The sequence below is a fragment of the Somniosus microcephalus genome, chromosome 22 (assembly GCF_052327205.1).
Source record: "Somniosus microcephalus isolate GS21.2 chromosome 22, FLI_Smic_1.0, whole genome shotgun sequence".
Taxonomy (NCBI): domain Eukaryota; kingdom Metazoa; phylum Chordata; class Chondrichthyes; order Squaliformes; family Somniosidae; genus Somniosus; species Somniosus microcephalus.
In genome coordinates this window covers 44,620,736-44,634,070 of record NC_141008.1, presented here as the reverse complement: position 1 = coordinate 44,634,070, position 13,335 = coordinate 44,620,736, and the positions used below count along the sequence as shown (strand labels likewise).

The 13,335-nt window shown below is 44.4% G+C and overlaps 1 protein-coding gene across 11 annotated transcripts in view; it reads right to left on the bottom strand.

Annotated features, from left to right (window-relative positions):
* Positions 1-308: 308 nt before the first annotated feature.
* Positions 309-13,335, bottom strand: part of ncor1 (nuclear receptor corepressor 1) — a 372,353-nt gene continuing 359,326 nt past the window's right edge. For 9 of the 11 annotated variants that reach the window (XM_085964552.1, XM_085964550.1, XM_085964556.1 and 6 more), the window contains 3 exons: positions 11,555-11,575; positions 6,839-7,060; positions 309-2,322 (listed from right to left, as the gene is read on the bottom strand). In XM_085964552.1, coding sequence (XP_085820678.1) covers positions 2,138-2,322; positions 6,839-7,060; positions 11,555-11,575 — 428 coding nt within the window. In that variant the 3' untranslated portion in view covers positions 309-2,137. The remainder of the gene's footprint in view (positions 2,323-6,838; positions 7,061-11,554; positions 11,576-13,335) is intronic. The other 2 variants (XM_085964555.1, XM_085964557.1) reach the window with 1 other exon arrangement.

Sequence of the window (13,335 nt, the reverse complement as noted above, 5' to 3'; positions counted from 1 at the left end):
GAGTTGATCAGAGAGCCAGTGTGGATTTGTGAAGGGTAAGTCGTATCTAATGAACATAGTTGAATTTTTTGAGAAGTTAACTAACATGGTAGATAAGAGAGTATCTATGGATGTTATTTATATGGACTTCTGGAAGGCATTTGATAAGGTTCCACAAAAGGAAACTGTTGACTGGGTGCAGGTCACTCTGTGATTGGTGCTGGGTTACTCTCTGTGACTATTAGTTTCTGTGCTGCCTGTTTGCAGATGAATGTAATATATTTACAAAATACAGGAAACTCATTCTGAAATGAACACAGTAAAAGGAATCCATTTAAAAGACTGAAATCAGATGCCATCTTTATTTTAGGTCAATAAACATTTACATGAATGTGGTCTAGTTCTGGAATGGCGAGCTATTTTAAAAGGTAGAGGTTAGCCTGGAGTGGCTAATGGGCAGGAAGGGAGACTGCAGTTACAACAGACACAGTGCAACCTTAAAATAAGAATTCTACCCAAGTCAGGTGTCGTGCTTTGAGTGCTGTCGTCTTGAACACAGGAAAATAATGTGACAATGTGATTCCAGTCCAAGAAATCATTTGTGGAGCTGCCTCAACTTCTACTGTGTAACATTCAGCATTAAAAGTACTTACAGGATATCTTCTGGGAGAGAAAAAAAACATGCATTTCAAAAGCTGCAAAACACATCCGGCACGCAAAGGGTTAAAGCTGAAGTTAGAGCGTTTACTCCACTGGGACCAGAGTCTGCAGCCAGGGCAGGGCAGCGATCTCAGTAATGTCTGGAACTGGTTATGCAAGTCTAGGATCCTTTACAACTCCTCAATTCAGATTTTACTGGATCATCTGTGGTGACATTCCCGTGGAGTTCTGCAGCTTTGTGGAACACATTCCCAAAATGAGGGAATCAACAATCGTGTGTTAAAAAAATCCCGCAATGTTCTGAGATTACAGGAGAAGCAGGCTGCACGCCCACCAACGGGAAACTCCACTAGAGCTGTGAGCATCAGCAACAGGAACCCACAGACCAGAGACTCCATTAGACCGTCAGTGTCCAGAGACTCCATTAGGCCGCTAGTGTCCAGAGACTCCATCAGACTGTCAGTGTCCAGAGACTCCATTAGACCGTCAGTGTCCAGAGAGCCCCGTAGACAGTCAGTGTCCAGAGACTCCATTAGACCATCAGTGTCCAGAGACTCCATTAGACCACCAGTGTCCAGCGACTCCCGTAGACCGCCAGTGTCCAGCGACTCCCGTAGACCGCCAGTGTCCAGAGACTCCCATAGACTGTGCATGACAGCAGCACACCAGTGACTGAAAACTCTGTCATTTTCCACTTACATTGAATATCCACCTTCATTCCAACCATTAAACCGCCTCAGGAATTTGACAGCCCTTCTCCCTCTTCCCGCTAGAGAAACAAATGGTTAACTTCCAGAAGCATCATTAAGACCGGCTTACATTTCTCAGACTTTAAAACAGTATTTTGTTTGGGGGTTGAGGTGGTTGAAATAATTGAGGGAAACAGCGCGAGCTGGAGGTAAAAGATGTTACATTTGGGCGAGTATTGTGCACAGTAACAGGGCCAGGCCCTTCCTGAGCCTCCAGACACCAGGTTACACACTCCCTTCAATTCTTTTGTTTTACAATGAATCATAATACATCCATGCATTAATATCTTAGCAGTGCTGCTAAGTAATTAAAGACAAAATGCAACTTAATTTACAACGAATATGGAACATCAGTCCCTTGGGCTCACCTCTGGTAGGAAATCCTGCATTTGCAGCAGTCAATTCACCGTTTCAGCATCTTTTAAAATGTAAGATTGGTAGCATGATACAATGGGAAAGTACTCTATATTACACGAGAATGATTTAAACACAGTTTTTTGTTTTTTTAAACAAACAAATGGAGAGCAGAAAATGTCTTTCATTGTGAACGCTACACAAGCCTCTGTGATCGCCATTGCTTCTCCAACCGGTATCTGCTCATCCGCGGACTGGACACTGCTTTGCATTTGCCTGTGTGAACAAACCCTCTTTTACTTCATCATTCGGTGACCCGGGCTCTCGAGGAGAGTCTCTTGTCTGTGGTCTGCAGGCCTGATACAACTACTAAAATCCCAGCCAGGGCACTGCATTCAGTCATCGCTGTCCGATAGTGTCTCGTACTGGGAGGAGAGTAAGGGAGCTGGCTCGCGCTCCCACGTCCTGGCTGGTGGATGTGAGCTGGCTTGGCCCATGGTTGGTGGTGCACAGGCGATGGATGTTGGCGCTACGCTCATCATGCGCATCGTCAGCGGGTTATAAGGGAACGCAGTCGAACCTGTGCAACAAGACATGAGGCAGTTAATCCACGTTCTTTACTTTCTAAGATATTTTTAAAGTGGCGCTGTTCATAACCTGACAACAGAAGGTGAGTACACCACACAATAACAACTACTTGCTCCTATAAAGCATCTTCAATGTACTAGATGTCCCAAAGTGATTCACAGAGAAATAACAAGAGGAATGCACACTGAGCCAGACAGGCCTGGGGTACGAAGCTCCGCTCAGGGCGAGAGTGCACGTGGTTTTGTTCAGCCTGAAGGAAGGGGTTGGAATCAGTGGTAAACAAGTAGAGTTTATGATGGGCACTGAAAACGATGGCTTCAGTCACCCAGCGTCCAGCGGGAGGAAGCTGTGACTCAAACAAGACTTGATATCAGACCGGCCCGAAAGTAACAACATAAGAAATAGGAGCAGGAGTCGGCCATTCGGCCCCTCGAGTCTGCTCCGCCATTCAATAAGATCATGGCTGATCTGATCTTGGCCTCAACTCCACTTTTCTGCCTGTTCCCCATAACCCTCGAATCCCCTGTAGTTCAAAAATCTGTTCATCTCAGCCTTGAATTGTGACTCCGCCTCCAGAGCTCTCTGGGGTAGGGAATTCCAAAGATTCACGACCCTCAGAGAAGAAATTCCTTTTCATCTCTGTCTTAAATGGTTGACCCCTTATTCTGAAACTATGCCCTCTAGTTCTAGATTCCCCCACAAGGAGAAACTTCCTCTCAGCATCTACCCTGTTAAGCCCCTTCAGAATCTTATGTTTCAATAAGATCACCTCTCATTCTTCTAAACTCCAATGAGTATAGGCCCAACCTGCTCAACCTTTCTTCATAAGACAATCCCTTCATCCCAGGAATCAACCTCGTGAACCTTCTCTGAACTGCCTCCAATGCAAGTGTATCCCTCCTTAAATAAGGAGACCAAAACTGTACACAGTACTCCAGGTGTGGTCTCACCAACGCCCTGTACAGTTGTAGCAAGACTTCCCTACTTTTATACTCCATCCCCCTTGCAATAAAGGCCAACATTTGCCTTCCTAATTACTTGCTGTACCTGCATGCCAACCTTTTGTGTTGCATGTACATGGACACCCAGATCCCTTTGTACCACAGCATTCTGTAGTCTCTCTCCATTTAAATAATATTTTGTTTTTCTATTCTTCCTACCAAAGTGGATAACCTCACATTTTCCCACATTATACTCCATCTGCCAATTTTTTGCCCACTCACTTAACCTATCTATATCCCTTTGCAGACACTTTGTGCCCTCCTCACAACTTGCTTTCCCACCTATCTTTGTATTGTCAGCAATTTGGCTACAGTACACTCGGTCCCTTCATCCAAGTCATTAATATAGATTGTAAATAGTTGAGGCCCCAGCACTGATCCCTGTGGCACCCCACTAGTTACAGTTTGCTAACCTAAAAATGACCCATTTATCCCAATCTCTTGTTTTCTGTTAGTTAGCCAATCCTCTATCCATGCTAATATATTACCCCCAACACCATGAGCTCTTATCTTGTGCAGTAATCTTTTATGTGGCACCTTATTGAATGCCTTTTGGAAATCCAAATACATTACATCTACTGGTTCCCCTTTATCCACCCTGCTCGATACATCCTCAAAGAACTCGAATAAATTTGTCAAACACGATTTCCCTTTCATAAAACCATGTTGAGTCTGCTTGATTGTATTATGATTTTCTAAATTTCCTGCTACTACTTCCTTAATAATGGATTCCAGCATTTTCCCAATGACAGATGTTAGGCTAACTGGCCTATAGTTTCCTGCTTCCTGTCTCCCCCCCTTTCTTGAATATAGGCGTTACATTTGCAGTTTGCCAATCCACTGGGACCTTTCCAGAGTCTAGGGAATTTTGGAAGATTACAACCAATGTATCCACAATCTCTGCAGCCACTTCTTTTAAGACCCTAGGATGCAGGCCATCAGGTCCAGGGGACTTGTCAGCCTTTAGTCCCATTCGTTTGCCTAGTACTTTTTCTTTAGTGATAGCGATTGTTTTAAGTTCCTCCCTCCCTTTTGCCCCTTGATTTTCCACTATTATTGGGATGCTTTTAGTGTCTTCTGCTATGAAAATATTGTTTAAAGTCTCTGCCATTTCCTTGTTTCCCATTATTAATTTCCCAGTCTCATCCGCTAAGAGACCAACGTTTACTTTAGCTACTCTCTTCCTTTTTATATACTTGTAGTAGCTCTTGCTATCTGTTTTTATATTTCTTGCTGGTTTACTTTCAATCTATTTTCTCCCTCTATTATTTTTTTTATCCCTTGCAAGTTTCGAAAAATTTCCCAATCTTCTGGCCTACCACTAATCTTCGCAATGTTATATGCCTTTTCTTTCAATTTGATACCCTCCTTAACTTCCTTAGTTAGCCACGGATGGTTCATCCTTCTCGTAGAGTCTTTCTTTCTCATTGGAATATATCTTTGTTGAGCGTTCTGAAATATCTCCTTAAAGGTCTGCCACTGGTTAGCTACTGTCTTACCTTTTAATCTATGTTCCCAGTCCACTTTAGCCAACTCTGTCTTCATACTCTTGTAATTGCCTTTATTTAAGTTTAAGACACTAGTTTCAGACCCAAGTTTCTCACCCTCAAACTGAATGTGAAATTCTATCATGTTATGATCATTCTTCCCTAGAGGATCCTTTACTATAAGATCATTAATTAATCCTGTCTCATTACACATTACCAGATCTAAAATAGCCTATTCCCTGGTTGGTTCCATAACGTATTGTTCTAAAAAACTGTCCTGAATACACTCTATGAGCTCGTCCTCAAGGCTACCGTTGTCAATTTGATTTGTCCAATCTATATGAAGATTAAAATCGCCCACGATTATTGCAGTATCTTTCTTACAAGCCCGCATTATTTCTTGATTTATACTCTGTCCCACAGTGTAGCTACTGTTAAGGGGCCTTTAGACTAGTCCCACCAGTGACTTCTTTCCCTTATTATTTCTTAACTCCACCCAAACTGATTCTACATCTTGATCTTCCGAGCCAAGATTATTTCTCACTACTGTACTGATCTCATCCTTTATTAACAGAGCTACACCACCTCCTTTTCCTTTCTGCCTATCCCTCCAAAATGTCAAATATCCCTGAATATTCAGTTCCCAGCTTTGGTCACCTTGCAGCCACGTCTCTGTAACGGTTATCAGATCATACCCATTTGTTTCTATTTGTGCCATCAATTCATCTATCTTGTTACGAATGCTGTGTGCATTCAGATAAAGAGCCTTTCATTTTGTCTTTTTACCATTTTTCTCTACTCTAACTCTATTTGCTGGTGCACTCTTATGCTTGTACGCTCTGTCCCTTCCTGTCACACTCTGGTTATCATTACCCCTATCGCTACCCTGCACTATTGCCTTGTCCTTTCTCTAACTTTCTAAGTTTCCCCTCACATGAACCCTCCCCCCCACTATTTAGTTTAAAGCCCTATATACAGCCCTAGTTATTCGATTCGCCAGGACACTGGTCCCAGCACGGTTCAAGTGAAGCCCGTCCCAACGGAACAGCTCTCTTCTTCCCCAGTACTGGTGGAGTGCCCCATGAATTGAAATCCATTTCTCCCACACCAATACTTGAGCCATGCATTCAACTCTCTGATCTTATTGACTGTATGCCAATTTGATCGTGGCTCAGGTAGTAATCCAGAGTTTATTACCTATGTGGTTCTGCTTTTTAATTTAGCCCCGAGCTGCTCATACTCCCTCAGCAGAACCTCTTCCTTAATCCTACCTATGTCGTTGGTACCTATGTGGACCACAACAACTGGATCTTTCCCCATCCACTCCAAGTTTGATGTGGATCACACTGGGGTCCTCCAGCTCCCACATGCTACAGCTGCCCTGCCATCTCTATTGTATTTTATTTAACTAATTAGGTTTTCAAGTTTTGAAATACTCAATCGTCTATTAATAGTTTTTAATCGAGGTAATAACCTTGTTTAATTTATTAAATTTAGTTATATGCTTTAGGTCTTTACTGTAACTCTAGGGTTGAGATACGTGGAGGAGAAATATGGCTGGGTGTCATCAGCACACATGTGGAAGCAGATCCTGTTTCTAAATGGCAGTATATAGGTAAGGGAGAGGAGGAGGCACTATTGCTGGAGATGAGCTGAACAGGTAAGGAAGGAACCAGGCAAGAGCAGTGCCATAGAGCTGGGCAATGGAGAAGAACGGAACAGTGACACCCAGTTGATTAATCAGAAACCCAATGGCCAGGGAACGTGGAACAAAAAATGAACAGTGCAGAAAAAAAGGTCAAATTCAGCCTTTAACAGGGCGATCTGCAGACAACCTTGATATCTACCCTTCCACCTCCCCCAAAGGCAGTGGTGAGACATCCAAGAGGAGCTTATCCCACTCAGCACCCCAACGCCGGGCAGACGCTCCCAGCTCTATTACTGAATAAGACTGAAAAGGTCCAACCAAGGACCTATTTTTCTCACATTACATGGTGCTCCCTCACCCAATCATACTAACCTGATGGAGGTGACGGATTGGCCTCCTCACTCCGAGCATCACCAGATACGGGGATGGTGGTGCTCATGTTGCTCTGCGTTGCACTCACAGGATGGGGTAGAACCACTTGGTGATCTTCTCCTTTGTCGTCATATTTCCCCATTAAGGCTTTCCTGATAATATCCTCAAGGCCTAGGTTACTGGCCGGATCTGCAAAGGAATGACTCCGAGAACTGACTCCGCCTGGGAGATGGGAGGAAATAATCGGGAGAGGTGTAGCGGGAAGGAGAACCAGTAAAGGGAAAGGAGAATGATTGGGGGTTGGAGGGTGGGGGGAGGAGAGAGAGGCACAGGCAGGCAGAGAGAGAATGGGAAAACCAAAAGTCAGCATTTGTTTTGCAAGCTGCAAGCTCCAACCAGCAAACAAGACAATGGAGCACCAACCATCAAAGCAACAGCAATGAACGGACGCATTGACTTCAGTTCCTTCATACAGGTTAAGAAGCAAAACCATGAAGCTAAAGCATTCAGCAAAGGAAGTTGCTGCTTCATGTCCAGACCATTCCCAGTGGTTCTGATGTCAAAGGCTGTTTGTAGTTAGCTATTTTATATACACTTGGAATAAATAAATAGAATGGCTTAAATATCACAGATTTTCTGAAGAGACTAGGCAAAGGATGTCTATAATTAAACCTCCTCATCCCTCCCATGAAATGCCAGACCTCTTCCGATGCAACCAGAAACACAACAACCTGCACTTACACAGAATTACAGAATGTACGGCACAGAAACAGGCCATTCGGCCCAACAGGTCCACACGAGCCTACTTCATCTCACCCCATCATCATATCCTTCTATTCCTTTCTCCCTCATGTGTTTATCTAGCGTCCCCTAAATGCATCTATACTGTTCGCCTCAACCACTCCCTGTGGTAGCGAGTTCCACATTCTCACCACTCTCTGGGTTTCCCCTGAATTCCCTTTTGGATTTATTAGTGACTATCTTATATTGATGGCCCTTAATTCTGTTCTCGCCCACAAGTGGAAACATCTTTTCTACGCCTACCCTATCAAACCCTTCATAATCTTAAAGGCCTCTATCAGGCCACCCCTCAGTCTTGTCTTTTCTAGAGTAAATAGCCCCAAGCCGGTTCAATCTTTCCAGATAGGTATATCCTCTCAGTTCTGGTGTCATTCCAGTAAATATTTTTTGCAAATTCTCCAGTGCCTCTATATTTTTATAATATGGAGACCCGAACTGCTCACAGTACTCAAAGTGTGGTCTAACATAATAGGAGCAGGAGTAGGCCATTTGGCCCTTCGAGCCTGCTCCGCAATTCAAAAGATCATGGCTGATCTTCTACCTGAACTCCACCTTCCCGCACTATCCCCATATCCCTTAATTCCCAAAAATCTATCGATCTCTGTCTTGAATATACTCAACGACTGAGCATCCACAGCTCTCTGGGGGTAGAGAATTCCAAAGATTCACAACCCTTTGAGTGAAGAAATTTATCTTCATCGCAATCCTAAATGGCCGACCCCTTATTCTGAGACTGTGACCCCGTGTTCTAGATTCCCCAGCCAGGGGAAACATTTTCACAGCATTATCCCCGGCAAGCCCTTTAAGAATTTTATGTTTCGATTAGATCACCTCTCATTCTTCTAAACTCTAGGGAATATAGGCCTAGTCTACTCAATCTCTCCTCATAGGTTAATCCCCTCATCCCAGGAACCAGTCTGGTGAACCTTTGCTGCACTCCCTCTAAGGCAAGTATGTCTTTCCTTAGGTAAGGAGACCAGAACTGTACACAGTACTCCAGGTGTGGCCTCACCAATGCCCTGTATAATTGTAGCAAGACTTCTTTACTCTTATACTCTAATCACTTTGTAACAAAAGCTAACATACCATTTGCTTTCCTAATTGCTTGCTGTTACCTGCATGTTAACTTTCTGTGATTCATGTACAAGGACACCCCGGTCCCTGTCAGTGCAAACATTTCCCAGTCACTCAGTATTCAAAAAATATTCTTTGTTTTTCCTGCCAAAGTGGATAACTTCACACTTCCCCACATTGTATTCCATTTGCCATGTTCTTGCCCAGTCAACCTGTCTATATCTCGCTGCAGCCTCTTTGCATCCTCCTCACAGCTTACTTTCCCACGTAACATGGGATCATCAGCAAACTTGGATACATTACACTCAGTCCCTTCATCCAAGTCATTAATATAGATTACAAATAGCTGAGGCCCAAGCACTGATCCTTGCGGTACCCCACTAGTTATAGCCTGCCAACCCGAAAAAGTCCCGTTTATTCCTACTCTCTGTTTTCTGTCCATTAACCAATCCTCAATCCATGCTACTATATTACCCCCAATACCATGAGTCCTAAATTTGTGTAATAACCTCTTGTGTGGCACCTTATCGAATGCTTTTTGAAAATCCATACACTACATCCACTGGTTCCCCCATATCCATCCTACTAGTTACAACTTCAAAAAATTCTAACAGATTTGTCAAACACGATTTCCCTTTCATAAAACCATGTCGACTTTGCTTAATCATATTACGATTTTCTAAGTGCCCTGTTACCACGTCCCTAATAATAGATTCTAGCATTTTGCCTACTACTGATGTCAGGCTAACTGGCCTATAGTTCCCCGTTTTTTCTCTTCCTCCTTTCTTAAATAGCGAGGTTATGTTTGCTACCTTGCAATCCTTGGGGAATGTTCTAGAATCTAGGGAATTCTGGAAGATTAATACCAGTGCATCCATTATCTCTGCAGCTACCTCTTTTAAAACCCTGGAATGCAGGTCGTCAGGTCCAGGGGATTTGTCGCCACTTAGTCCCATTAATTTCTCCAGCACTATGTCTTTACTTATACTGATTTCTTTAAGTTCCTCATTCTCTCTAGACCCTTGGTTCCCCATTATTTCCGGAATGTTTTTTGTGTCCTCTACTGTAAAGACAGATAGGAAGTATTTGTTTAATGTCTCTGCCATTTCCTTATTGCCCATTATAATTTCTCCTGTCTCTGCCTCTAATGGGCCCACGTTTACTTTCACTGATCGCTTCCTATTTACATACCTATAGAAACCAAGGTTCTATACAAGTTTAACATAACTTCCCTGCTTTTCAATTCTATAATTCTATATTCTATCCCGGTTAAAATACATGCCCCAAATATTGGTGCGGCAGAATTCATGGAGGTGGCATCCTGTAAAAGTGCAGCCGCGCCCAGAACTGAACCCAGGGCGCCAGGTGGGGTCGGACCAGAGCTTTGTACATCTCAGGCATCACTTTCTCCTCTTTGTATTCCAGCCCCCTTGAGATGAAGGTCAACATCCATTAGCCTTTTTGATTACTTTTTGTACTTGTCCACGAGCTTTTAATGATTTGTGCACTCGGACACTTAAATCTCTCTGCTTCTCCAGAGTTCCTATTTTCTCACCATTGAGAAAAAATCTAATTTGTCTTTCTTGGATCCAAGTGGATGACCTCACACTTCACATTGAACTCCATTTGCTGCAGTTTTGCCCAGTCACTTTATCTATCAATGTCCCTTTGTACCTTCTTACTCCCATCCTTCTTCGATATACAGCTCTCTGTTCCTTCATCTAAGTTATTGATAAATACAGCGAAAAGCTGAGGCCCCAGTACAGATCCCTGGGGGACACCGCTTGCCATATCCCGCCAATCAGAGTACGTTCCCTTTATCTCTACTTTGTCTCCAACCTCCCAACTAATTACCAATGCATGCCTCATGCTTGCTAATTCCGTTGGGAGTCAAATGTCCAGTGTTTACATAGTTAGTGAAGAGGCTCAATGTGCTCGCATGGTACGAGGAACTACCTATACATTCCACTGGGTGAATGCAGTCCTTAAGACTAAAACTCTGCAGAGACCGCTATGTGATGTGATGATTACCTGCTGTTTGTGGATCCTGGCAGTGCCGTGTGTTGTCCCTCAATCACAGACAGCAGCCCACAATATTCCCCAGTGCACGAGATGGATATTCCCAATAGGAATGAAACAATCTGACAGTAACCAGTTTCTAACACAACCCGACACACTGTTTACACCCCAACACCTCACCAGGAAATCTGTGATGCTTAAATACACCCGTCAGAGATGCTTTTTGATTAGTTTGAAAGGCGAGGCTGTTACTGTTTGCATGTTGCACTGCACAGCATGCTGCACGCCCACCCCACACACTGAAAGGGTCAGCTGCTCCTATTCTGCATTAAAGCAGCATCATAGTCAGGTTAAAGCAGACTAGAGCACAGCAACTGCAGCAAAGGAGGGCCGCCAGACGGTGTCCGCGGTGACAACAGACGGCTACAGCAGAAAAAAATAAGCCTCAAGTGGCATTAGCATTACCATCATGTGGCTTCAGTCCACAAATAAAGGATCAGACAGAACAACCCCCACCCCCGGTCACAGAGACCACCCCACCCTCCCCACAGACGCCCCCCCGCCCCAGTAACATTTTATTCCCTTTTTATGGGGGGCAATGAGAATTCATGATGCAACCTGCGAGTGGCCCATGGACAGGTGTCCCGTCTTGTTCAATTACTCCCCTGGGGAAGTTCACAAGGTAAAAGGTGGGAAGCTGTTTCACACTATCTAACGGTCATGAATCATCCCTCTACCTTGCAGTGAAACTAGTTTAGAAAGTACAGGTATGATCAGGTTTATCTGAAAATTGTGGGTAGATTGTTAAATAAGATGACGCACCTTTTTTGTACGAAACCACACCTGGGGCGAAAGAAAAAGAATTGGGTTTTAGCAGCTGAACTTTTAAAAATTAGTTTTTATTTTACAAGATGCACCCACAATGTTTTAATCTGACTGTACATTTTCACAACTCATTAAAGAGTAATCTTCCATGGCAAATGAGGTTAGCTACACAAGGAGGCAAATTACACACACACACCGACACACACCCAGACACATCACACAGACACACACACCACAGGCACACGCCACACAGGCACACGCCACACAGGCACACGCCACACAGGCACACGCCACACAGGCACACGCCACACAGGCACACGCCACACAGGCACACGCCACACAGGCACACGCCACACAGGCACACGCCACACAGGCACACGCCACACAGGCACACGCCACACAGGCACACGCCACACAGGCACACGCCACACAGGCACACGCCACACAGGCACACACCACACAGGCACACACCACACAGGCACACACCACACAGGCACACACCACACAGGCACACACCACACAGGCACACACCACACAGGCACACCGAATTCCATGGGAACCACCGGAGGCCTGGCGATGAACTGTGGGGAAGGTCAGACTGGGAGTCTGAAAAGCTCTGGTCCTCTTGGCACTGTGCAAGTGAGCTGTCTGGCACTGCTGGTGAGCTGTCTGCCCCATAGCTGTGGTATGTGGTGCACTGTCTTGCGGGGTAGTCTGCTGAGGTGGCTTCACTTTGCCTAGAGTTTATGTAGGGAATTTCCTGCTTTTTATCGATCAATCATTCAGTGTTCCCATTAGTCGGTATCGATTAATCATTCAATGTTCCCGTGAGTTGCTATCAATCATTCAGAGTTCCCGTGAGTCGGAATTGATCAATCAATGTTCCCGTGAGTCGGTATCCATCAATTGTTCAGTGTTCCCATGAGTCAGAATCGATCAATCATTCAATGTTCCCGTGAGTCGTTATCGATCATTCATTCAGTGTTCCCGTGAGTCGGTTTTGATTGATCATTCAGGTTCCCGTGAGTCGGTATTGATCAATTGTTCAGTGTTCCCGTGAGTCGGTTTCGATCAATTGTTCAGTGTTCCCGTGAGTCGGTTTCGATCAATTGTTCAGTGTTCCCGTGAGTCGGTTTCGATCAATCGTTCAGTGTTCCTGTGAGTCGGTATCCATCAATCAATCAATGTTCCCGTGAGTCGGTATCCATCAATCAATCAATGTTCCCGTGAGTCGGTATCCATCAATCGATCAATGTTCCAGTGAGTCGGTATCAATCAATCAGCGTTCCCGTGAGATGGTATCCATCAATCAATGTTCCCGTGAGTCGGTATCCATCAATCAATGTTCCCGTGAGTCGGTATCCATCAATTGTTCAGTGTTCCCGTGAGTCGGTATCCATCAATCAATCAATGTTTCCGTGTATCGGTATCGATCAGTGTTCCCGTGAGTCGGTATCAATCAATCAATGTTCCCGTGAGTCGGTATCAATGTTCCCATGAGTCAGTATCCATCAATCAATCAATGTTCCCGTGAGTCGGTATCAATGTTCCCGTGAGTCGGTATCCATCAATCAATCAATGTTCCCGTGAGTCAGTATCCATCAATCAATCAATGTTCCCGTGAGTCGGTATCCATCAATCAATGTTCCCGTGAGTCGGTATCAATCAATCAGTGTTCCCGTAAGTCGGTATCAATCAATGTTCCTGTGAGTCGGTATCCATCAATCAATCAATGTTCCCGTGAGTCAGTATCCATCAATCAATCAATGCTCCCGTGA